Source organism: Heterodontus francisci, chromosome 27 (assembly GCF_036365525.1).
Source record: "Heterodontus francisci isolate sHetFra1 chromosome 27, sHetFra1.hap1, whole genome shotgun sequence".
Taxonomy (NCBI): domain Eukaryota; kingdom Metazoa; phylum Chordata; class Chondrichthyes; order Heterodontiformes; family Heterodontidae; genus Heterodontus; species Heterodontus francisci.
The window spans coordinates 73,969,916-73,997,154 of NC_090397.1; the positions used below are offsets into that span (position 1 = coordinate 73,969,916).

General features: G+C 46.0%; 1 protein-coding gene across 1 annotated transcript in view; it reads left to right on the top strand.

The window, feature by feature from the left end:
• LOC137384912 (semaphorin-3E-like) overlaps window positions 1–27,239 on the top strand; it is a 405,916-nt gene that overhangs the window by 318,598 nt on the left and 60,079 nt on the right. Inside the window, exons 8-9 of the mRNA XM_068059620.1 lie at window positions 8,625–8,739; window positions 21,460–21,529. Of these exons, the coding sequence (XP_067915721.1) occupies window positions 8,625–8,739; window positions 21,460–21,529 (185 nt within the window). The remainder of the gene's footprint in view (window positions 1–8,624; window positions 8,740–21,459; window positions 21,530–27,239) is intronic.

A 27,239-nucleotide genomic window follows, 5' to 3' on the forward strand; every position in this document is an offset into this window, starting at 1 on the left:
TCACAGCAAGTGCAACAATTTCCTTCTCTGGTTCCACATCTCCAACACCCTGAGGTCTAAAAAAAGGTCATTTTGAAGCTATTTTGTGTGTATTTTAACCTATTTAGGGTTTTAACAGAGATGAACAATAATGTTGTTCTTTTATTCCTGAACAGATTTGCATCTTTCTAGTCAAAGAAAACTGGGCTGAATTTTACTCCCCACTGCCCCTCTCGCCCCTGACATTGGGGGTCAAGGTGGGGGGACCCAGAAAATCCTTCTGGGAGAGCCCCACCCCATTTTACTGGTGGTGGCAAGGCCTCGGGGCAGCACCCCGCCACTCAGCGTAAAACAACTAATTAACATATTTAAATAAATGATAATTAAAGAATAATTACTTCCCTTATTGTGACAGCCGTCCCACGCCGATATTCTGGCCAGTTGCTGGAAGTCCCATGCCTTCGGATCTCCGTTTGGAGGGCGGGGGGGTGGGGGTGGTGGGGGGGAGGAGTGAAGTTTTCAGGTCGGGGGGAAGCGAGGAAAACTCCTACTATTGGCTGAGGGGATGGTGGGAAGGGGTTGAAGGGCAAAGGAAACAAAGTTGGGGGGAACTTCATGATGGGAAGAACATTTTTTGGTATGTGGAAAAGACAATAAATGAAGTGTTTGGTCATGGGGCAGGGTGGGAGAGGGGCTTTAATCTTTTATTAATTTTATAAATTTAAATGTTCCCTCCATTTCACTTTAAAAATTCAAATTACCTGTAAGGTCCGCCCCCTCCATGTAAATGAGCCGCCAGGCTAAATGTCGCAGTGGCTCTGTGACACACATCTCGCACGTGCGTCACGCACCTTTTGAAGCAATGGTGCCGAACTATAAAGATTCAACCCACTGCTTGTTTTCTTTTGTTTCGTGTCTCCACTTGCTTTAGACTATGTTTCCTCTTCTGCTTCTGTTTTTCCTTCAGTTATTTCAGGTAATGAGTCATGGGTTGGGAGGTTGGTCTAGCCAGGGCTGTAGGTTGGATTTTGGCTGGTTTTGGCTAGCAGGTTGAGGTTTGCAGGTTAAGCGAGGAATCCTGCCAGGGACACAGGTCAGGTCTCAATTCACAGATGCTGGTGGCAAATTGGCCAGGTCCCCAGGCTGGCTTTCAGATTGAAGAGAGGGTAGCAGTCTAATCAGGGGTGTTGGTAAACATCAGAGGGGCTTTGGTTAAGGTTTAAAGTAAAGGTCCAAACACCAAGAACGTAGCACCACAGCATCTGCTATCTTGTAGATGGAGTTGGAATAATTAGGGTAATATCTGGTGGAATCTGACACAGACGTACACATTCTATGCAAATCACGATACAAATTAGTAGCAGATCTCTAATGGCATTGCTCACTGTCTCCCTTCCTTATCTCCCTTTTTGGTGTTGCTAATTCTTTCTTTCATCTGTTTTCTCTCACTCTCTCTCTTCCCCACTCCCACCCCCATTAGTAGCTGGTGGTTAGTGTTGCATGATGGGGAAGTAAACCACGAGGTAGCTCCTTAATGGCCAGTTTTGTGGCTCCACTGCCACATTGTAGCAAGACTCTTTCTGTAAATTATCAACTTATTGCTGGTCAGTTGATTAATGCAGGGCAGTAGGGCCCTGGGGTGGCATTTTACCAGTAGAGGCCAATTAACTGGCTACTGGCGGGGCCACCGTCCGATTGAGGATGCGCCCCTCCCACCCCCACGCCCCCCCAGAGTTGCCAGCCAAATCAGAGAAACGGCAGCTCCACAGCCTTGGCAGTGCCACCAATAGCAGTGGCCACTGCTGAGGCTGCAGCATGAAGGAGAGGGTGCCTCAACCATGGGGCACCCTTGAAGAACAGGTAAGTTTGCTTTAAAGAATTGGGCTAGACAGAAACCGGCGATTGGTGGGAGGACTGTCATATAACAGTGACAGCAATTGCTACCGAGGGGCCTCTCCGTGGAGCAGCCTTTAGGGCGGGCTCCCTTTGGAACCCGTTGCGAGGCCACCACGGTTTACCTGGTTGTCTCCCATGAGATGGTGGGCCCTCCCAGCATGGGTAAAATGCTAGTGGGGGGTAGGAGGTGGCCCTTAATTCGGTTCTTAAGTGGCTCAATTGGCTGCTTGGTAGGTGGCCATGCTGCTGAGGGTGCTGCCGCTGGTAATACGCCATGGCAGCGGGAAGACATAGCGCTCCTCTCCCGATGCCTTCTCCTCTCCATATTACCAGCCTGCCCCCCTCCCAGCCTGTCATCATAGGAATGGGAAAATTCAGCCCATAGTGTCAATCAATGTTACCATTACTGCTTTCTTAACTCACCTACAGAGTACAGGTACTACAGGAGGTATGTGTATGATAGGTGGTACAGATATTACAAGTACTACTGTGGTACTACAAGTGGTACAGGTACTATAACTGGTGCTACAGGTGGTACCATTACACGGGTGGTCCAGGTGGTCCAGGTTTGGAGGCATCCATTCACAATGCCACTGAAAGAGGTTTTGAGCTGCAGATGGAAAAAGCTGGAAGCAGGACTAGCAATATCATTTTCTTCATTCTTTTTGGAACTTTTAAGCCTTAAAGGCTTCCGTTGAGTTTAACTCTTTCCTGCTTAGTCTGCTCTTTGCATTTCCTTGCTGCTTAAACAGCTGGTCCCTTAACTGCCCAATCTTTCCACCCCTCCCGTTTAAGGTGTTCCCACAGATACACGTCAGTCTATTTCCAAATGGATTTCCCACCCTCTCAAACAGGGTTGTGGGCCTACATGTGACTCCAGACCCACAACAATGTGATTGTCTCCTAACTGCTCTCTGATGTATCAAACTGCTACAGAAAAAACACAATGGGTGTATCTACACCACACAGACTGCCGCTCACCAGCATCTTCTCAACGACAATTAGGGATGAACAATAAATGCTGGCCTTGCCAGCAAAGCTCACATCCCAAGAACGAATAAAGAAAAAAAGTACACCAGATGGGAAAGTTTACCCCAAATTCTCTACAGTTTACAGAGCTGCTGGTTCAGTGTTCAATCCCTGAGAGGATCTGGAGAGTCACTTAAAAGTGACCCTGAGCTGGGGTGGGAAAATCTGCCAGCATTCCCGTTCCTGATGGCTATCTCATTATGGTGGGGGGCAGAGGTGGCGGGGGGGGGTGGAGGTTAGAGGGCAGAGCACATTGGGAGAAAGAGAGAGAGATAGTTTGACAGTTGAAAAACAGCGCGGGAACTCTGGGACCAGCAGAGTTTATCGGGAGAGAGAGAGAGAGATTAACAACAGCGTGGGAACTCGAGGTGTGACATCAGGAAAGTTGTAAGTTGAATGGTTGGGTTGTCTTATGAGGAAAGGGTGGGCAGGCTCGGCTTGTATCCACTGGAGTTTAGAAGAGTAAGAGGCAACTTTATTGAAACATATATGATCCTGAGGGGTCTGAACAGGGTGGATGTGGAAAGGATGTTTCCCCTTCTGGGAGAATCTAGAACTAGGGGTCTATAATTCCCTGTTTTCTCTCTACCTCCTTTTTTAAATAGTGGGGTTACATTAGCTACCCTCCAATCTGCAGGAACTGTTCCAGAGTCTATAGAATTTTGGAAGATGACCACCAATGCATCCACTATTTCTAGGGCAACTTCCTTAAGTACTCTGGGATACAGACCATCAGGCCCTGGGGATTTATCGGCCTTCAATCCCATCAATTTCCCCAACACCATTTCTCTACTAATACTGATTTCCTTCAGTTCCTCTCTCTCACTAAGCTCTGTGTTCCCCAACATTTCTGGTATGATATTTGTGTCGTCCTTTGTGAAGACAGAACCAAAGTATGCATTTAGCTGGTCAGCCATTTCTTTGTTCCCCACGATAAATTCCCCTGTTTCTCACTGTAATAATCTATTTCTCCAACATTCTGCGACATGAATTTTTGTTTTATTGGTAGCTCTGGTAAGTTTTATTAAGTTTGCCATCTATTCTGCTATTACATTAAAGTTCCATTTGCAAAACCGCCTCCCATCACCCGAGAGACACATTTCCTGCAGCAATCAGTCCCAGCACATTTTTATCTTAAACTCCCGACATAACTGCCCATCAGCACCTTTTCAAAAGCCAGGTGATCAGAGAAAATCATTTCATCTGCAAGAGTTAGTGAGCAAACAAACCAAGGATTTCTGTTAGGATTACATCAGAAATCGGAATACTGTTGCCTGTTACGCATTAACTTTACTCCCTCTTGTAAACTGGAGTTCATTTAAAGTATGTCTCCACTGTAAATAGTTACAGCTATGAGCTGATATTGAAATCGGCATAAAACAATCACCACTGTCTGAATAGTTTCTCCAGAGCTGGGCTGTTTTCAACCTCTTCTTTTGCCTCCTTATCTCGAGAGACAATGGGTAAGTGCCTGGAGGTGGTCAGTGGTTTGTGAAGCAGCGCCTGGAGTAGCTGTAAAGGCCAATTCTAGAGTGACAGGCTCTTCCACAGGTGCTGCAGAGAAATATGTTTGTCGGGGCTGTTACACAGTTGGCTCTCTCCTTGCGCCTCTGTCTTTTTTCCTGCCAACTACTAAGTCTCTTCGACTCGCCACACTTTAGCCCCGTCTTTATGGCTGTCCGCCAGCTCTGGCGAACGCTGGCAACTGACTCCCATGACTTGTGATCAATGTCACAGGATTTCATGTCGCGTTTGCAGACGTCTTTAAAGCGGAGACATGGACGGCCGATGGGTCTGATATCAGTGGCGAGCTCGCTGTACAATGTGTCTTTGGGGATCCTGCCATCTTCCATGCGGCTCACATGGCCAAGCCATCTCAAGTGCCGCTGACTCAGTAGTGTGTATAAGCTGGGGATGTTGGCCGCCTCGAGGACTTCTTTGTTGGAGATACGGTCCTGCCACTTGATGCCAAGTATTCTCCGGAGGCAGCGCAGATGGAATGAATTGAGACGTCGCTCTTGGCTGACATACGTTGTCCAGGCCTCGCTGCCATAGAGCAAGGTACTGAGGGCACAGGCCTGATACACTCGGACTTTTGTGTTCCGTGTCAGTGCGCCATTTTCCCACACTCTCTTGGCCAGTCTGGACATAGCAGTGGAAGCCTTTCCCATGCGCTTGTTGATTTCTGCATCTAGAGACAGGTTACTGGTGATAGTTGAGCCTAGGTAGGTGAACTCTTGAACCACTTCCAGAGCGTGGTCGCCAATATTGATGGATGGAGCATTTCTGACATCCTGCCCCATGATGTTCGTTTTCTTGAGGCTGATGGTTAGGCCAAATTCATTGCAGGCAGCCGCAAACCTGTCGATGAGACTCTGCAGGCGCTCTTCAGTGTGAGATGTTAAAGCAGCATCGTCAGCAAAGAGGAGGTCCGTGATGAGGACTTTCCGTACTTTGGACTTCGCTCTTAGACGGGCAAGGATGAACAACCTGCCCCCTGATCTTGTGTGGAGGAAAATTCCTTCTTCAGAGGACTTGAACACATGTGAAAGCAGCAGGAAGAAGAAAATCCCAAAAAGTGTGGGTGCGAGAACCCAGCCCTGTTTCACGCCACTCAGGATAGGAAAGGGGTCTGATGAGGAGCCACCATGTTGAATTGTGCCTTTCATATTGTCATGGAATGAGGTGATGATATTTAGTAGCTTTGGCAGGCATCCAATCTTTTCTAGTAGTCTGAAGAGACCACGTCTGCTGACGAGGTCAAAGGCTTTGGTGAGATCAATGAAAGCAATGTAGAGGGGCATCTGTTGTTCACGGCATTTCTCCTGTATCTGACGAAGGGAGAACAGCATGTCAACTGTCGATCTCTCTGCACGAAAGCCACACTGTGCCTCAGGATAGATGCGCTCGGCCAGCTTCTGGAGCCTGTTTAGAGCGACTCGAGCAAAGACTTTCCCCACTATGCTGAGCAGGGAGATTCCACAGTAGTTGTTGCAGTCACCGTGGTCACCTTTGTTTTTATAGAGGGTGATGATATTGGCATCGCGCATGTCCTGGGGCACTGCTCCCTCATCCCAGCACAGGCATAGCAGTTCATGTAGTGCTGAGAGTATAGCAGGCTTGGCACTCTTGATTATTTCAGGGGTAATGCTGTCCTTCCCAGGGGCTTTTCCGCTGGCTAGAGAATCAATGGCATCACTGAGTTCCGATTTGGTTGGCTGTATGTCCAGCTCATCCATGACTGGTAGAGGCTGGGCTGCAGTGAGGGCAGTCTCAGTGACAACATTCTCCCTGGAGTACAGTTCTAGGTAGTTTGCAACCCAGCGGTCCATTTGTTTGCGTTGGTCAGTGATTATGTCCCCTGATTTAGATTTGAGGGGGGCGATCTTCTTGATGGTTGGCCCAAGAGCTCTCTTCATGCCATCATACATTCCTCTGATGTTTCCGGTGTCTGAGGCCAGCTGAATATGACTGCATAGGTGTGCCGGTAGTCGTTTGCGCAGCGCCTGGCTGTTCTTTGTGCAGTGCTTCTGGCTGCTTTAAGTGCTGCGGATGTTAAATCGCTGGGGGCTTTCTTGTAGTTCAACAGTGCAGTGCGCTTAGCGGCTATGACAGGTTCCAGCTCTTCATTATGATTGAAACCAGTCTGCATTCCTCTTTGCACTTTTGCTGTAGGTGGTCAAAGCTGACTCATAGATGGCGCCTCTGATGTGGCCCCACTCGGTCTCAGCATCCCCTGTGGGAGTGTTTTGAAGGGCTGTTACAAGTGAATTTAGAAATTTTTGTAACAGCTGTGGATGAGAAATTCTGCTCGTGTTGATGCGTGGGTGGCCCTTCTGCTTGGAATGATGCAACTTCTTTGGTTTGAGTCTAACCTTGCTGCACACCAGGGAGTGGTCGGTGTCGCAGTCCGCACTGTGGAAGCTGCGTGTGATTTGAACACTGTTTAAGGCGGCTCGCCTTGTGACGATGAGGTCTAGCTGGTGCCAACGACGCGATCTTGGGTGCCTCCATGAAACCTGGTGACAGGGTTTAGTGTAAAAGAATGAGTTGGTGATGCAGAGGTTATGATAGGTACACAACCCAAGCAGTTTCTGCCCGTTCTCATTCATCCTTCCAACGCCATAGCGCCCAAGGCAGGAGGGCCATCAGTCATGGTCGGCCCCAACCCTTGCATTAAAGTCCCCCAGCAGGAATAGGGGTTCGGTGTTGGGGATGCTGCTAATGATGTTATGGAGTTCCTCGTAGAACTGATCTTTAGCTTCAGGTGGGGAGCAGAGTGTTGGAGCATAGATGGTGAGTGGGTGTACTGGGCCAGAGGTGGTGAGCAGTCGGATGGACAGTATGCGTTCCGAGCCATTTGAGGGAGGCTCTATCATGCTGAGCAAGGAGTTTCTGATGGCGAAGCCCACTCCATTCTGTCTTGGTTCTTCAGGATCCCTGCCCTGCTGGAAGAAGGTGTAGTCTTGCTCTGCTAGAGATCCACTCGCGGGGAGGCGTGTCTCCTGAAGTGTTGCAATGTCTACATTGAGTCTACTGAGCTCGTTGTTAATGATGGCGGTCTTCCGAGAATCATCGATTTGTGTAAGGTCTTCCGACAGGCCAGGACACATAGTTCTGACGTTCCAGCTTGCAAAGCGAAGGGCTGGTACCTTCTTTCCTTTTTCCGTGTTGTTTGGTGCGGTGTATCAGTCCACCTTTCGGGCAATGACCCTGAGCTCCAAGCACCCATTGAAGCAGGTAGACTGTGGCGGGACAGAACCTTATTGACCGGGGGCTGCCCGGATTGAGGCGGGCGGTAGCTGTCCAGTGAGGTGCGATGACCTCTCCCACCGACAAAGGCAACCCGTGGCGCCCAGTTTCTACGCCAATTTATCTGGACTTATAACCCATAACTGCTGCCTTCCGTATTGTTTCGGTCACTGTAAGGCAACTATGGAGTGACCTCTCCATGGCGCATGCCTGGGCAAGTTTATGGAGGTTGAGAGTTGCCCAGTCGTCAAAACCCCACTCTCGGCCTTTCTGGTGGGGTCCAAAGGAGTGCAGAGCACGACGTTTGGCACCGGTATGGCTGCAGAAACTGCCGGAAACATGCCAAAGGTGACACATGACCGCCTACGGGGTTCCGCTCCGGATTATCTGTTAGGGTTTACTCCCTTAGCCTTGGTCTCTCCCGAGATGCCCACAAGGCAGTGGGGTTGTTTGGGCCCCTACACAGGTGTAGGATGATGCCGGTGGGAGGAAGGGATGCGAGGGGGAGGGGTGGAGGGAGGGGGGTGCGAGGGGGAGCTGGGAAGGGGCTGTAAGGGGGTGGGGGGGGTGCAGGGGAAGGGGGTGTGGGGCGGAAGATGGTGCGAGGGGGGTCGCTGGGACGGGTTTGTGGGGGAGTGAGCTGAGAGGGTGGAGCAGGGAAGGGGACGGGGGGTGGTGGGTGGAAGGGGGGGAAGGGGGAGGGGAAGGGGGGGGAAAGCGGGTGCAGGTAATAAGCCATTTCCTCAGTGCCCAATTTCAACCAATAGTAATGATAAAGGGTATTTCTGAATTAATTATATTTTAATTCTGAACAGCTCCCCACCCTTTATCAGTGCAATTGTAGCATTTATTCATCCACTTTTCATTCACAAGAATAATGAACTTAATTGGAAGAATAAAATAAATCGTGCTGATGATCCTTAGATGAAGGTATCGATGAGTTAATTCACTGATGTGTTTCTCCTCAGAATGACATAGGAGGGCAACGAATGCTGGTGAATAAATGGAGCACTTTCATTAAAACTAGACTGCTCTGCTCGGTGTCGGGACCAAATGGAATTAACACACATTTTGATGAAATGGGTAACTATTGCACCCTGATTTCTGGCAACACAAATAGAATTCATGTGAGATTATTAAAAAAATATAGCAAGGCCTGCTTATAGAATCATGCAGCACAGAAAGAGGCCACTCTCCCCATTGTACGTGTGTCAGCTGTTTACAAAGAGTTCGTCCCAGGTAAATATGCTTAAGTTAAGTATTGTTACAGAGTGGTCATGACTTTCGTTTAAGCATGTTAATCCCAAATTTCAATTTCCAAAATCAGTGTGAAAATATCTGGTTCGGTCCAGTTATGTCACCTCCTGACTGCCTTATCACCTGTCACAATTTGATCTTGTAAACACATAAGAGAGAATCTTCAACTTCCAACCAAAGCAGGTGACATGCAGCCTGAGCCATTTTCCGGTTTGAATGAGGTGAGGTGCAGGCAGCCAATGGCTGTATCAGGGCAGGGACCAGTCGGCTGGCACATTGAGCTGGCTGCGAGGTCAGGCCTGGGGAGAGGGCAAACTCCAGGAACTCCAGTTCCTCCCGGCCCCACTCAAGTACACATTTTAAAACTTTCTTCAGCCTTTTCTTTAACAGCCTCCGGTGGTTCCTCCAATTCAAACAAGATCCTACAACTGCTCGCCCAGTTACATGCCAGCTTCAAAATTGTACCAGGCAGGTATTGAGCACGAATGGTGCAACTACAGTTCCCCCACACTTATTTTTAACTGCGCTGCACTATTTTCAGCTGAGAAGTGGACAGCCAGCAGTATAAATCGCAGCTAATTTCCATCCACAAATTAGAGTGAGTTTATAATAAATCCAATTCCAAATCCTGTGTTGGGTGCAAGAAACATCCTAAATTCACCATTACTCGGGGCATTTGACTTTAAGCAGTGGTTTGCCCTAATGGTTTATTTAAAAATGGTGCCCTTCCTTGTTTTATGAAAACTATTCCCATAGAACATCTGGTCTCTTTACACTCATCCTGGCATTGCTGTGAATTTCTGTGCCCCCCCACCCCAAGACATCCCCACCCCCGAGGCAACCACCCCACACCAACCACCCCCCTGAGACAACTTCCCCCCACCCCTGAGACAACTGCCCAATCCCCGAGACAACCACCCCAGAGACAAGCCTCTCCCCCCAAGACAACATCCCCCAACCCTGAGACAACTATCCCCCCAAAACAACCTCCACCTCCGAGACAACTATCCCCCCGAGACAAACCCCCACCCCAAGACAGTCCCCCGAGACACAAACACCCCTCCCACCCCGAAACTACTGCACTACCCAAGAGATAACTGACTCCCCGAGACAACTAATCCCCACCCTTGAGACAACCTCCTCCCCCACCACTGCTGAGACAGCTACCCTCCCTCCGAGACAACCCTCACCACTGAGACAACACCTATCCCTGAGACAAACCTTCTCCACCTCTGAGACAATCCCCACTGCCAAGACATGCACCCATGTGTGCTATAAATGTTCAGGTGCCTGCCCAAGATATGTAAATACCCTAAACCCAGGAACTGGAGCCAGTAATGAACACAATAAATAAAGTGATAAATTTCCTGTTCCACCAAGAATATGCCACCATTGTGGGTGTGAGAAAATTCAATCTAGTTCGGATTGTGAATGGTGCAGTGGTACTCTGCCAAAGAGGCTTCGATATGGGTTTGCACCCCAAATTTCCACTAATGGCAAGTTGTTGAGCCCAGCTGGGTGTTTGGAGTACCTAAAGAGTAGTGGCAAAAGAGACTTTGCAATAACTTTGATATTGGGTTTAGTAAGAATAAGAATAGAAATCAAACTTGCATTTCTATAGCGCCTTTCATTCTTCAGGGTGTTCAAAGTACTTGACAGCCAATGAAGTACTTTTAAAGTGTAGTCACTGTTGTGATGTAGGAAACACACTGGGGAGGTGGTGGCGTACTGATATTTTCACTGGACTAGTAACCCAGAGACCCAGGGTATTGCTCTGGGGACATGGATTCGAATCCCACCACAGCAGAAGGTAGGATGTGAATTCTATTAATAAATCTGGAATTAAAAGCTAGTCTAATGATGGTCATGAAACCATTGTCAATTGTTGTTAAAAACCCATCTGGTTCACTAATGTCCTTTAGGGAAGGAAATCTGCTGTCCTTATCTGGTCTGGCCTACATGTGACTCCAGACCCACAGCAATGTGGTTGACTCTTAAATGCCCTATAAAATAGCCTAGCAAGACACTCAGTTGTACCTAACCGCTACGAAGTCAAAAAAGAATGAAACTGGACAAACCACCTGGCATCGACCTCGGCACCGGAAACGACAACGGCAAACCCAGGTCTGTCGACTCTGCAAAGTCCTCCTTACTAACATCTGGGGGCTTGTGCCAAAGTTGGGAGAGCTGTCCCACAGACTAGTCAAGCAACAGCCTGACAGAGTCATACTCATAATCATACCTTACAGACAATGTCCCAGACATCGCCATCACCAGCCCTGGGTATGTCCTGTCCCACTGGCAGGACAGACCCTGCAGAGGTGGCGGCATAGTGTTATAGAGTCGGGAGGGCGTCCTCAACATCGACTCCAGACCCCTTGAAGTCTCATGGCATCAGGTCAAACATGGGCAAGGAAAGCTCCTGCTGATTACCACCGACCGCACTCCCTCAGCTGATGACTCAGTACTCCTCCATGTTGACAACCATTTAAAGGAAGCACTGAGGGTGACAAGGACACAGAATGTACTCTGAGTGGGTGACTTCAATATCCATCACTAAGAGTGGTTCGGTAGCACCACAACTGACCGAGATGGCCGAGTCCTAAAAGGACGTAGCTGGGATTAGAATAGTCAGTGCTTGATGTCTGGCATGGATACGATGGGCTGAAGGGCCTGTTTCTGTGCTGTATAACTCTATGACTCTAGACTCGGTCTGCGGCAGGTGGTGACGGAACCAAGAGGGAAGAACATACTTGACCTCGTCCTCACCAATCTGACTGCCACCGTGCATCTGTCTATGACAGTATTGGTAGGAGTGACCACCACACAGTCCTTGTGGAGACGGAGTCCCGTCTTCACACTGTGGATACCCTCCATCGTGTTGTGTGGCACTACCACTGTGCTAAATGGGATTGATTTCGAACAGATCTAGCAATGCAAAACTGGTCATCCATGAGGCACTGTAGGCCATCAGCAGCAGCAGAATTGTACTCAACCACAATCTGTAACCTCATGGCCCAGCATATCCCCCACTTTACCATTACCATCAAGGACCAACCCTGGTTCAATGAAGAGTGCAGGAGGGCATGCCAGGAGCAGCACCAGGCATATCTCAAAATGAGGGGTCAGCCTGGTGAAGCTACAACCCAGGACTACTTGCATGCCAAACAGCGTAAGCAGCATGCGACAGACAGAGCTAATCGATCCCAGAAGCAACGGATCAGATCTAAGCTCTGCAGTCCTGCTGCGTCCAGCTGTGAATGGTGGTGGACAATTAAACAACCAACTGGAGGACGTGTCTCCACAAGCGTCCCCATCCTCAATGATGGGGGAGCTGAGCACCTCAGTGCGAAAGATAAGGCTGAAGCATTTGCAACAATCTCCAGCCAGAAGTGCCGAATTGATGATCCATCTCGGCCTCCTGCTGAAGTCCCCAGCATCACAGATGCCAGACTTCAGCCAATTCGATTCACTCCGTGTGATATCAAGAAACAGATCGATATGGCAAAGGCTATGGGCCCTGACAATGTTCCGGCAATAGAACTGAAGACCTGTGCTCCAGAACCTGCTGTGTCCCTAGCCAAGCTGCTCCAGTACAGCTACAATGATGGGCCGAAGGGCCTGTTCTGTGCTGTATAACAACACTGGCATCTACCCGGCAATGTGGAAAATTGCTCAGGTATGTCCTGTACACAAAAAGCAGGACAAGTCCAACTCGGCCAATTACCGCCCTATCAGTCTACTCTCAATCATCAGTAAAGTGATGGAAGGTGTCATCGACAGTGCTATCAAGCGGCACTTGCTTAACAATAACCTGTTCAGTGACGCTCAGTTTGGGTTCCGCCAGGGCCGCTCAGCCCCTGGCCTCATTACAGCCTCAGTTCAAACATGGATAAAAGAGCTGAACTCAAGAGGTGAGGTGATAGTGACTTCCCTTGACATCAAGGCAGCATTTGACCAAGTATGGCATCAAGGAGCCCTAGCAAAACTGGAGTCAATGGGAATCAGGGGGAAACTCTCCACTAGTTGGAGTCATACCTAGCGCAAAGATAGATGGTTCTGGTTGTAGGCCCAACCATCTTCAGTTACTTCATCAATGACCTTCCTTCAATCATAAGGTCAGAAGTGGGGATTTTCGCTGATGATCACACAATGTTCAGCACCATTCGCAACTCCTCAAATACTGAAGCAGTCCGTGTAGAAATGCAGCAAGAACTGAACAATATCCAGGCTTGGGCTGATAAGTGGCAAGTAACATTCATGCCACACAAGTGCCAGGCAATGACCATCTCCAACAAGAGAGAATCTAACCATCTCCCCTTGACATCCAATGGCATTGCCATCACTATCAACATCCTAGGGGTTACCATTGACCAGAAACTGAACTGGAATATCCATATAAATACTGTGGCTACAAGAGCAAGTCAGACACTAAGAATCCTGCAGCGAGTAACTCACCTCCTGACTTCCCAATGCCTGTCCATCATCTACAAGGCACAAGTCAGGAGTGTGACGGAATACTGTGCACTTGCCTGGGTGGGTGCAGCTCCAACAACACTCAAGAAGCTTGACACCATCCAAGACAAAGCAGCCCACTTGACTGGCACCCCATCTACAAACATTCACTCCCTTCACCACCGACGCACAGTGGCAGCAGTGTGCACCATCTACAAGATGCACTGCAGCAACGCACCAAGGCTCCTTAGACAGCACCTTCCAAACCTGCAACCTCTATTACCTAGAAGGACAAGGGCAACAAATACATGGGAACACCACCACCTGCAAGTTCCCCTCCAAGCCACACACCATCCTGACTTGGAACTATATCGCCGCTCCTTCACTGTCGCTGGGTCAAAATCCTGGAACTCCCTTCCTAACAGCACTGTGGGTGTACTTACCCCACATGGACTGCAGCGGTTCAAGAAGGCAGCTCACCACCACCTTCTCAAGGGCAATTAAAGATGGGCAATAAATGCGACGTCCAAATCCCATGAATGAATTAAAAATGCCAATCTGGGCACAGCAAGCTCCCACAAACAACAATGTGATAATAACCAGATAATCTGTTTCAATGATGTGGCATAAATATTGGCCAAGACACTAGTAGCTTTATTAATGACGCTGCTCTCTGACACAAACCTTGTGTTTCAAGAGCTGCAGTGCCAGCATGGCATGGAAGCCAGTGCAAAAATCCTTAGTCTGGATTACAGAGACTGGCAACAAAGTGCCAAATCTCCACAATTATACCGCTTAATCTAAGATTCTTTTATTTTTTCCTTTATTTTACAGGCATTGACTCGAGACAATGGAAAACATCATGTGCCAGCCCTTTCAGGCTAAAAACTATTGCTGAGATTTATTAAGACGTGAGATTATACGACAGCAAAAATCGATCAGCAAATTAACCTTCACTGAGATTTTAACCGATTTCCTGTCTCCGACATAATAGAGATCCTGTAACATAATTTTTTCAAATGAAATTTAGAAATACATAATCTTGGGAAAGTTCAGCTCCATGGAATTGTCATGGGCAGTTAGTGATGGGTGATAAATGCTGGCCTTGCCAGCGATGCTCACATGAACGAATTTTTAAAAATTAGCTTACCATTGTGATGTGACACTAAATGATGGAACTATCAACTAAACAATTACCAGCACCTGTACTGGTTATTTCCAGCCTCCATTTACCCGGGAGACAGAGCTATCCTTTACAAACCAGAATAAAAACTCAATGGCAGGGGATGGCTCACATCCCATAAGGAGTGGAAGCAATGCTCGGCATCTGTTTTAATCAGTCACATTCCGACACACTGAGCATCCAGCTAACTTGGGAAAAACAAAGTTTATTTCTGATGGTCCAAAGATTAGGGATAATGGCAGCAATTTCTCTCACAGTATCAGCCTTACATATATTAATGTATCATAACCCTGAGTTATTTGACTAACCATGTCAAATTCAAACAGACTATGCATTCTCTCCTTCACAAATTCAACAGAAATCTCTTCCATAAAGCATTCATATTTGGAAAGTGTCACGACACTGCGAATTATTACATATTTCTATCAGATTATAAGAAATGCAAACCAATAATTACAAAATGGGGGGAAATCAACATTCAGAAAACAGGGAGAAAATCATCAAAGCATATCCACATAATTTATCAATTTATGCTGTGATTTTCGGTAATTCTGATATTTGCAGTATTTGTCCAAGAGTGTGGAATAAGGATATGTACCCATAAATCTCCATTTGCTGAGCTGCCTTAAAAAGCTGCTGAGTGCACACCAGGCAATTTTGCAAGACTGGGAGAAATCATTTTGTTAGTCACACAAAGATATTCTCAGGCAGCTCTTGATGCCCAGTTTTCAGAGTTCTATTAACTAAGGTTGAGAAATAAATTGCCTGCTTTTTCAGCAAGGTAAGAGAAAGCATGTGAGGAAGCTGAGATGGGGGGGAGGGGGGGAAAGCAAAATACCTTTCAAAGAGGGAATTTTACTCTCAAAAACATAGTTGCAACACATAAGAAGATATTGGTTGTGTTGGCCTAAAACAGGCTGGAATTAAAAGGCCTGAGATATTTCTCTTTTTACCATAAAAGTGGTTAAGAGGTGGCACTGCAGCTTGAATTCTTTGCAGTTGATGCAAATTCATTGAAAATTGCAATAACATTAATCACTAATATCTCTATCATAAGATGCAGAAGTAGTCAGAAAAAATTCTATTTTTAACAATTTGACTTCTTTGGGAGTTGGGCAAGAGATTCTTTCTTCATAAATATCTTTATATTTTTTAATTTATACTCTTGTTATCCCGAGCACAGAGAAAAACCCACTCCCCTACCACACCCCCATGTTCAGTTTGCAGTTTAGACATTTGCAACAAACCATTCAAAGAACAGATTGTCTGTCTAGATAGAAATCTTTCCCAAATCTTAAAATGTACCTGCAAGCCATCCCACAGCCTATAGATCATTTTTTAACATATTGCTACCAATATCAACTTCTTAATTCATTGAAAGTTTAAAGCAGCTTATTGTTTTTGCCAACTCACTGAAATGGTTTTCCTGGCTACTTGCCAAAATAAAGAATGTCTTGTAATCTTGACAAAAAAATTGAATGGATCACCTTAAAAAGTCAAATCCATAGAATTGGGGAATTGCATCTTTAATAAGATTGAACACTTTTCACATTCAGTACATTAACCCCAGGTCGAAATAAACAGAAGAGGCAGACTATTGATTCAAAACTGAATTGGAAGTTCATATCACCTTTAAGTGGGTCATACACTTAACTTCAACCCATACTCATCAAAGTGCTGCAAGAAATTATCGAGAGAATATTGAGCAAGTGGATGTGGTCATAAAGTAAAAGCAACATCAAGGGCTTCAGACAGAAACAGGAATTTAACTTTTTAAAGGCATGTGTCATGAAAACGTGCTATGCTGAATGATGATTTTAATTCATTGGTTGGAAAACTGCATTAAACTTTTAAAAAAAGCTAACAGCTAAGATGGCCACCACAATTTGCATTGAAATACCTCACATTTCAAGGTATTGAAGTGGAGATGCATGTCTAAATAGCTCTCATACAGAACAATGGTTTGAACAGTTGAATGAACTACCTGATATCGCTTTCATTAGCAAGACATTCAAAGCCATCTTGGAAGATTAATCCTAGTGGAGATGAACCTCCAGAATCACTAAAACAATAAGGCCTGAGAGAGATTAAGTTTCCTAGACTTGACTCTCATTAAAGTGCAACAGAGAATACACTGAGAAAATCATGTGACAGTCTGTCCATCTCCATGAAAACATGAAGTTTCTTTTGGGCACATGAGATGAGCTTTGAGAGCTATTCAGTGCAGGACTCCAATGGGACTGTGTCACTCTCTCTCCAGGCAGTACTGCCTGTCTTGAACCCTGTCTGCAGACTGCAGAACATCCGAGTCTATCATTGCTGCAGACAGAGATTCCAGGGAGAAAGCCATCTGCATCATTGTCTCCAAGAAAACCTTGAACCAGATCGCCACCTCTACCAACTAGGAACTTACGGACAACAAATTTATCCAGAAGACAACTGAATTACCAGACGCCACAGACTGTATATTATTTTTCTTCATTCTGGACTCTAATCCAACCAAAGTATTCTTCATCAGTCTGTAACCTATTTGTGTGTGTATGATTCGTGTGTGTGTGTGTGTGTGTGTGTGTGTGTGTGTGTGTGTGTGTGTGTGTGTGTGTGTGTGTGTGTGTGTGTGTGTGTGTGTGTGTGTGTGTGTGTGTGTGTGTGTGTGTGTGTGTGTGAAGGTCGGAGCGTAGTTTATTATTTTTATTTACATCTGGTTTTGATTTTAAATACAATAAACTGACCTCTTTCTTGTTTAAACTTAAGAAAACCTGTCTGATTGGTTCTTTTATGATCATAGCACAAAAAGGTTTAAACACTCATTGAATTGGTAAGCACATTCACTGTTTAAAAGAAATAAACCCTATTGCGGTCAAACAAGGAGAATGGCAAGAGGGGAGCCTTTTGACCCCTCCTCACCTGATCATAACACAGGCTATTCATTTTCAAGGCCTTTTTTTCTTCTCCTTGGATGTTGTTAATGTTGCAATTTCACAGACTATCGGAATATGACTGACCAGATTATTGATTAGTTCAAGCCACATAACCATTTACCAGTGCCCAGTTGGTAGGAAATGCACAATTTTCCACTGCTAATTGCTTCCCCATGATAGCAAGTTCATTCACGTTGCTAAATCACAGCCAAACAATTGATGGTGCATTATTAAACAACAGCATCCATTTTTATAGCTCATCTCAGAATGGCACAGAATGCTTAACAAGGTGCCAAAGGTGGCTGCCCTGCAGAAAAAAGGAGGGACAAGTTTAAGAGGGGAGAAAGGAAAACCAAAGCCAAGTGCATTGGAAGATGTTTGAAGGTAAGAGGTGAGAAATCAGAGAGAATTGGTTTATGGAGAGAATGGAAGAGGGCAAAGACACAATGACCAAAGGAACAGCCTCTGTTGATGAACAGGGAGGGTAAGCCAAACAATAACTGGTGTTAGATCAACAGAGGATGCATACAATGGGAGAAGGTCATTGAGGGTGGGAGGATTGAGGCAGTGGAAATGTGAAAACAAGGACAGGGATGCTGATGCCATTTTGTTGTGGTTTATGATAAAGTTCAGGCTCATGGCTGTGTGTGGCTTTTTGCAGTCAGGGATGGAATCTATTAAGCTCTGAGTGAGTTGACGTTTGGGAAAGACAAAGCCAGCAAAATGTGTTTGAAATTACGGACTGCTGATAAGAATGAGCAGAAATATTTACCTATTTTATGGAAAACAGTAGCTCTTTGTGCTGAGTTAAACATGCATTACAAAGATAGCTTTCTTTTCCTTTTTTCCTCAACTTTACTTCCCTTCTTGAAGAATAAAGTGCATTGAGATTAATGATTTCTGAAATATCATTAGACTATTCATGGAACCCAGAAGGCATTACCATGCGTCCTGGCCAATATTTATCCCACAACCAACATCAGTAAAACATTGCTGTTTGTGGGAGCTTGCTGTGCATAAATTGGCTGACATTTTTTTATTCATTTAATGGGATGTGAGCATTTGTTGCCCATCCCTAATTGCCCTTGAGAAGATCATAGATTCATAGAGTTATAGAGTTATACAGCAGATAAACAAGCCCTTCAGCCCTCCGTGTCCACGCTGGCCACAAAGCCTATCTATTCTAATCCCATTTTCCAGCACTTGGCCCTTGGTTTGTATGCTATGGCATTTAAATTACTCACCAAAATAGTTCTTAAATTTTGTGAGTGTTCCTGCCTCTAGCACCCCTCCAGGCAGTGCGTTCCAGATTCCATCCACCCTCTGGGTGAAATGATTTTTCCTCAAATCCCCCCTAAACCTCTTGCGCCTTACCTGAAATCTATGCCCCCTGGTTATTCACACCTCCGCTAAGGGAAAAAGTTTCTTCCTATCTACCCTATCTATGTTCCTCATAATTTTGTATACCTCTACCAGGTCTCCCCTCAGCCTTCTCTGCTCTAAGGAAAACAACCCTCATCTAACTAGTCTCTCTTCATAGCTGAAATGCTCCAGCCCAGGCAACATCCTGGTGAATCTCCTCTGCATCCTCTCCAGTGCAATCACATCCTTCCTATAGTGTGGCAACCAGAACTGTACACAGTACTCCAGCTGTGGCCTAACTAGACTTTTATACAGCTCCAACATAACCTCCCTGCTCTTATATTCTATGCCTCAGATAATAAAGACAAGTATCCCATATGCCTTCCTAACCACACTACCTGTGCTGCTGCCTTCAGTGATCTATGGACAAGTACACCAAGATTCCTATGACCCTTTGTACTTCCTAGGGTCCTACCACCCATTGTATATTCCCTTGCATTGTTATTCCTGTGGTGGTGAGCCACCTTCTTGAACTGCTGCAGTCCATCTGGGGTAGGTACACCCACAATACTGTTAGGGAGGGAGTTCCAGGATGTTGACCCAGTGACAGTGAAGGAACGGTGATATAGTTCCAAGTCAGGATGGTGTGTGACTTGGAGGGGAACTTGCAGGTGGTGGTGTTCCCATGCATCTGCTTCCCTTGTCCTTCTAGGTGGTAGAGGTCACAGATTTGGAAGGTGCTGTCTAAGGAGCCTTGGTGCGTTGCTGCACTGCATCTTGTAGATGGTACACACTGCTACGACTGTGTGTCAGTGGTGGAGGGAGTGAATGTTTAAGGGGGTGGATGGGGTGCCAATCAAGCGGGCTGCTTTGTCCTGGATGGTGTCAAGCTTCTTGAAGGTTGTTGGAGCTGCACCCATCCAGGCAAGTAGTGAGTATTCCATCACACTCCTGACTTGTGCCTTGTAGCTGTTGCGCACGCTTTGGGGGAGACAGGAGGTGAGTTACCTGCAACAGAATTCCCAGCCTCTGACCTGCTCTTGTAGTATTTATATGGCTGGTCCAGTTTAGTTTCTGGTCAATAGTAACCCCATTGGGGGATTCAGTGATGGTAATGCCATTGAATGTCAAGGTGGGACAGTTAGATTCTTTCTTGTTGGAGATCATAATTGCTTGGCACTTGTGTGGCGTGAATGTTACTTGCTACTTATCAGCCCAAGCCTGAATATTGTCTAGGTCTTGCTGCATGTGGACACGGACTGCTTCAGTATCTGAGGAGTTGCAAATGGTACTGAACATTGCATAATCATCAGTGAACATCCCCACTTGCGACCTTATGATGGAGGGAAGGTCATTGATGAAGCAGCTAAAAATGGTTGGGCCTAGGACACTGCCCTGAGGAACTCCTGCAGCAATATCCTGACGCAGAGATGTTTGGCCTCCAACAAACACAACCATCTTCCTTTATGCTCGGTATGACTCCAACCAGTGGAGATTTTTCCCCCTGATTCCCACTGACTTCAGTTTTGCTAGGGCTCCTTGATGCCACACTCGGTCAAATGCTGCCTTGATGTCAAGGCCAATAACTCTCACCTCACCACTTGAGTTCAGCTCTTTTGTCCATGTTTGGACCAAGGCTGTAATGAGGTCAGGAGCTGAGTGGCCCTGGCAGAACCCAAACTGAGCGTCACTGAGTAGGTTGATGCTGTTTAAGTGCCGCTTGATGACACTGTTGCGACACCTTCCATCACTTTACTGATGATCGGGAGTAGACTGATGGGGCGGTAATTGGTCAGGTTGGATTTGTCCTGCTTTTTGTGTACAGGACATACCTGGGCAATATTCCACATTGCCGGGTAGATGCCAGTGTTGTAGCTGTACTGGAACATACGTACGTTTCCTACATTATAACAGTGAGAACACTTTGAAAGTACTTTATTGGCTGTAAAGTCCTTTAGGATATCCTGATGTCTTAAATGGTGCAACATAAATGCAAGTCTTTCTTTTTTATTTGTAACGAAGCTTCTGTCAAGTTTAATTGCATAACACTCTCATTAACATCCACTTCTAGCCTCCTCCCTTCATTTGAGCCATCTGCAGCTGACAGGCTAAAATATACATATATACTTTTTATTTTATTTTTAAAACCATAATTTTCATATTTTTTATAATAACATACAAAATTAAATTACCCATTACCTACGGACAATAATATTTCCAGGTCAAGAATGATAGTCCAATGAGAATTGCCTAAAACAAAATGTTCCCATTGTAACTCCAAGTTGCTCTTTGCTAGTTTATTGATTTTTCTCCTTGCATTCAAAGTCAATAAGTGATGGTCAAGCACATTTATTAATTTGTCTGTTCAAGTTTACTTGCTATTCACTTCTGTCTCATTAGGCTGGAGTGGAAGATCCCTAAACTTAATCCAGTGAGGCAGGGTAGGTAACAGTTACGACCAATAATTGGTTTGTTTCCCAAAGAGGTGAATAGCATTTGTCATCTTAATTCTCAGAGAAAATGTCTACTTCAATCAGTAATTTATATTGTTGTTTTGATCTTTGCAGAGTAATGCAGCACATTACTGCAATTTCTGTCATCCCCTTGCCTTTTTCTGTTTTCCAGAGGATGTGTTTCTGTTGCAGACCAGAAATGATAAAAACCCAGATGTTTATGTATTGTTCAGAACTACAAGGTAAACTGCGATCTCCAGGTTACAACTTTTGTGTAATTGGCCCTTCCTGTTACCCATGTTTGCTTTTGATGTCTGTTTGAAAGATAAAATTAAAGCAAGCTAGAGATCTCAGGTCATGTAAATATGGTACAGGCTAACAGTATTCCTTTTTAAAATATTTTCCTCTTTTAACTGATTTAACCAATACAGAAATCAATGCAAATGTTGAAATCAGCAACAAAAGAACAAAGAACAGTACAGCACAGGAGCAGGCCATTCGGCCCTCCAAGCCTGCGCCGATCTTGATGCCTGCCAAAACTAAAACCTTCTGCACTTCCGGGGACCGTATCCCTCTATTCCCATCCTATTCATGTATTTGTCAAGATGCCTCTTAAACGTTGCTATCGTATCTGCTTCCACCACCTCCCCTGGCAGCAAGTTCCAGGCACTCACCACCCTCTGTGTAAAAAACTTGCCTCGCACATCCCCTCTAAACTTTGCCCCTCTCACCTTAAACCTATGTCCCCTAGTAACTGACTCTTCCACCCTGGGAAAAAGCTTCTGACTATCCACTCTGTCCATGCCGCTCATAATTTTGTAATCCTCCATCATGTCGCCCCTCCACCTCCGTCGTTCCAGTGAAAACAATCCGGGTTTTCCAACCTCTCCTCATAGCTAATGCCCTCCAAACCAGGCAACATCCTGGTAAACCTCCTCTGTACCCTCTCCAAAGCCTCCACGTTCTTCTGGTAGTGTGGCGACCAGAATTGCATGCAATATTCTAAGTGTGACCTAACTAAGGTTCTGTACAGCTGCAACATGACTTGCCAATTTTTATACTCTATGCCCCGACCGATGAAGGCAAGCATGCCGTATGCCTTCTTGACTACCTTATCCGCCTGCGTTGCCACTTTGTGACCTATGGACCTGTACGCCCAGATCTCTCTGCCTGTCAATACTCCTAAGGGTTCTGCCATTTACTGTATACCTCCCACCTGCATTAGACCTTCCAAAATGCATGACCTCACATTTGTCCGGATTAAACTCCATCTGCCATTTCTCCGCCCAAGTCTCCAACCAATCTATATCCTGCTGTATCCTCTAACAATCCTCATCACTGTCCGCAACTCCACCGACCTTTGTGTCGTCCGCAAACTTACTAATAGGACCAGCTACATTTTCCTCCAAATCATTTATATATACTACAAACAGCAAAGGTCCCAGCACTGATCCCTGCGGAACACCACCAGTCACATTCCTCCATTCAGAAAAGCACCCATCCACAGCTACCCTCTGTCTTCTGTGACAGAGCCAGTTCTGTATCCATCTTGCCAGCTCACCTCTGATCCCGTGTGACTTCACTTTCTGTACCAGTCTGCCATGCGGGACCTTGTCAAAGGCTTTACGAAAGTCCATATAGATAACATCCGCTGCCCTTCCTTCATCAATCATCTTTGTCACTTCCTCAAAAAACTCAATCAAATTAGTGAGACACGACCTCCCCTTCACAGAACCATGCTGCCTCTCGCTAATAAGTTTGTTTGTTTCCAAATGGGAGTAAATCCTGTCCCGAATAATCCTCTCTAATAGTTTCCCTACCACTGACATAAAGCTCACCGGCCTATAATTTCCTGTATTATCCTTGCCACCCTTCTTAAACAAAGGCACAACATTGGCTTTTCTCCAGTCCTCTGGGACCTCACCTGTAGCTAATGAGGATGCAAAGATTTCTGTCAAGGCCCCAGCAATTTCTTCCCTTGCCTCCCTCAGTATTCTGGGGTAGATCCCATCAGGCCCTGGGGACTTATCTACCTTAATGCTTTGCAAGACACCCAACACTGCCTGCTTTTTGATAATGAGATGCCTGAGACTATCTACACTCCCTTCCCTAGGCTCATCATCCACCAAGTCCTTCTCCTTGGTGAATACTGATGCAATGTACTAATTTTGCACCTCGCCCATTTCCTCTGGCTCCACACATAGATTCCCATCTCTATCCTTGAGTGGGCCAACCCTTTCCCTGGTTACCCTCTTGCTCTTTATATATGTATAAAAAGCCTTTGGATTTTCCTTAATCCTGTTTGCCAATGACTTTTCATGACCCCTTTTAGCCCTCCTAACTCCTTGCTTAAGTTCCTTCCTACTGTCTTTATATTCCTCAAGTGCTTCATCTGTTCCTAGCCTTCCAGCCCTTTCAAAGAAAAGAACAAAGAACAAAGAAAATTACAGCACAGGAACAGGCCCTTCGGCCCTCCAAGCCTGCGCCGATCCAGATCCTCTATCTAATCATGACGCCTATTTTCTAAGGGTCTGTATCTCTTTACTTCCTGCCCATTCATGTATATGTCTAGATACATCTTAAAAGACGCCATCGTGCCCGCGTCTACCACCTCCGCTGGCAACGCGTTCCAGGCACCCACCACCCTCTGCGTAAAGAGCTTTCCACGCATATCCCCCCTAAACTTTTCCGCTATCACTTTGAACTCGTGACCCCTAGTAATTGAATCCCCCACTCTGGGAAAAAGCTTCTTGCTATCCAACCCGTCTATACCTCTCATGATTTTGTACACCTCAATCAGGTCCCCCCTCAACCTCCGTCTTTCTAATGAAAATAATCCTAATCTACTCAACCTCTCTTCATAGCTAGCGCCCTCCATACCAGGCAACATCCTGGTGAACCACCTCTGCACCCTCTCCAAAGCATCCACATCCTTTTGGTAATGTGGCGACCAGAACTGCACACAGTATTCCAAATGTGGCCGAACCAAAGTCCTATACAACTGTAACATAACCTGCCAACCCTTGTACTCAATACCCCGTCCGATGAAGGAAAGCATGCCGTATGCCTTCTTGACCACTCTATTGACCTGCGTTGCCACCTTCAGGGAACAATGGACCTGAACACCCAAATCTCTCTGTACATCAATTTTCCCCAGGACTTTCTTCAGGTTTGCACTTGCTGATGTTCTATATTCAGTATATTCACACCTAATCTGTACTAATGCTTTGTCTTTCAAAACACCATTAACATATTGTTTGCCTTTGCTCCGTGACCTTTTGGTCAGCTATGTGGCCTGGTCCAATCTGCACCTTCTCCTTTGTTATCTCTTGCCCAACCCCCACCTCACTTGTTTATAATCTGTGACTTTTCTAATATTTGTCAGTTCCGAAGAAGGGTCACTGACCCGAAACGTTAACTCTGCTTCTCTTTCCACAGATGCTGCCAGACCTGCTGAGTGAATCCAGCATTTCTTGTTTTTGTTCCCCAGGACTTTTCCATTTACTGTATAGTTCACTCTTGAATTGGATCTTCCAAAATGCATCACCTCGCATTTGCCCTGATTGAACTCCATCTGCCATTTCTCTGCCCAACTCTCCAGTCTATTTATATTCTGCTGCATTCTCTGACAGTCCCCTTCACTATCTGCTACTCCACCAATCTTAGTGTCGTCTGCAAACTTGCTAATCAGACCACCTATACTTTCCTCCAAATCATTTATGTATATCACAAACAACAGTGGTCCCAGCACGGATCCCTGTGGAACACCACTGGTCACACTTCTCCATTTTGAGAAACTCCCTTCCACTGCTACTCTCCGTCTCCTGTTGCCCAGCCAGTTCTTTATCCTTCTCGCTAGTACACCCTGGACCCCATGTGCCTTCACTTTCTCCATCAGCCTACGCTGGGGAACCTTATCAAACGCCTTACTGAAGTCCATGTATATGACATCTACAGCCCTTCCCTCATCAATCAACTTTGTCACTTCCTCAAAGAATTCGATTAAGTTGGTAAGACATGACCTTCCCTGCACAAAACCATGTTGCCTATCACTGATAAGCCCATTTTCTTCCAAATGGGAATAGATCCTATCCCTCAGTATCTTCTCCAGCAGCTTCCCTACCACTGACGTCAGGCTCACCGGTCTATAATTACCTGGATTATCCCTGCTACCCTTCTTAAACAAGGGGACAACATTAGCAATTCTCCAGTCCTCCGGGACCTCACCCGTGTTTAAGGATGCTGCAAAGATATCTGTTAAGGCCCCAGCTATTTCCTCTCTCGCTTCCCTCAGTAACCTGGGATAGATCCCATCCGGACCTGGAGACTTGTCCACCTTAATGCCTTTTAGCATACCCAACACTTCCTCCCTCCTTATGCCGACTTGACCTAGAGTAATCAAACATCTGTCCCTAACCTCAACATCCGTCATGTCCCTCTCCTCGTTGAATAACGATGCAAAGTACTCGTTTAGAATCTCACCCATTTTCTCTGACTCCACACATAACTTTCCTCCTTTATCCTTGAGTGGGCCAATCCTTTCTCTAGTTACCCTCTTGCTCTTTATATATGAATAAAAGGCTTTGGGATTTTCCTTAACCCTGTTTGCTAAAGATATTTCATGACCCCTTTTAGCCCTCTTAATTCCTCGTTTCAGATTGGTCCTACATTCCCGATATTCTTTCTTCAGCTGCCCAGACCTTATGTATGCTTCCTTTTTCCTCTTAGCTAGTCTCACAATTTCACCTCTCATCCATGGTTCCCTAATCTTGCCATTTCTATCCCTCATTTTCACAGGAACATGTCTCTCCTGCACGCTAATCAACCTCTCTTTAAAAGCCTCCCACATATCACTTGTGGATTTACCTTCAAACAGCTGCTCCCAATCTACATTACCCAGCTCCTGCCGAATTCTGGTATAGTTGGCCTTCCCCCAATTTAGCACTCTTCCTTTAGGACCACTCTCGTCTTTGTCCATGAGTATTTTAAAGCTTACGGAATTGTGATCACTATTCCCAAAGTAGTCCCCTACTGAAACTTCAACCACCTGGCCGGGCTCATTCCCCAACACCAGGTCCAGTATGGCCCCTTCCCGAGTTGGACTATTTACATACTGCTCTGGAAAACCCTCCTGGATGCTCCTGACAAATTCTGCTCCATCTTGACCTCTAACACTAAGTGAATCCCAGTCAATGTTGGGAAAATTAAAATCTCCTATCACCACCACCCTGTTGCTCCTACATCTTTCCATAATCTGTTTACATATTTGTACCTCTATCTCACGCTTGCTGTTGGGAGGCCTGTAGTACAGCCCCAACATTGTTACCGCACCCTTCCTATTTCTGAGTTCTGCCCATATTGCCTCACTGCTCGAGTCCTCCATAGTGCCCTCCTTCAGCACAGCTGTGATATCCTCTTTGAACAGTAATGCAACTCCTCCACCCCTTTTACCTCCCTCTCTATCCCGCCTGAAGCATCGATATCCTGGGATATTTAGTTGCCAATCATGCCCTTCCCTGAACCAAGTCTCAGTAATAGCAATAACATCATACTCCCAGGTACTAATCCAAGCCCTAAGTTCATCTGCCTTACCTACTACACGTCTTGCATTAAAACAAATGCACCTCAGACCTCCAGTCCCTTTGCGTTCATCATCTGCTCCCTGCCTACTCTTCCCCTTTGTCACGCTGACTTCATTATCTAGTTCCTTACAGGCTTTCGTTACTACCTCCTTACTGTCCACTGACCTCCTCATTTGGTTCCCATCCCCCTGCCACATTAGTTTAAACCCTCCCCAACAGCGTTAGCAAAAGCACTCCCAAGGACATTGGTTCCAGCCCGGTCAGGTGTAGACCGTCCAATTTGTAATAGTCCCACCTCCCCCAGAACCGGTCCCAATGTCCCAAAAATCTGAACCACTCCTTCCTGCACCATCTCTCAAGCCACGCATTC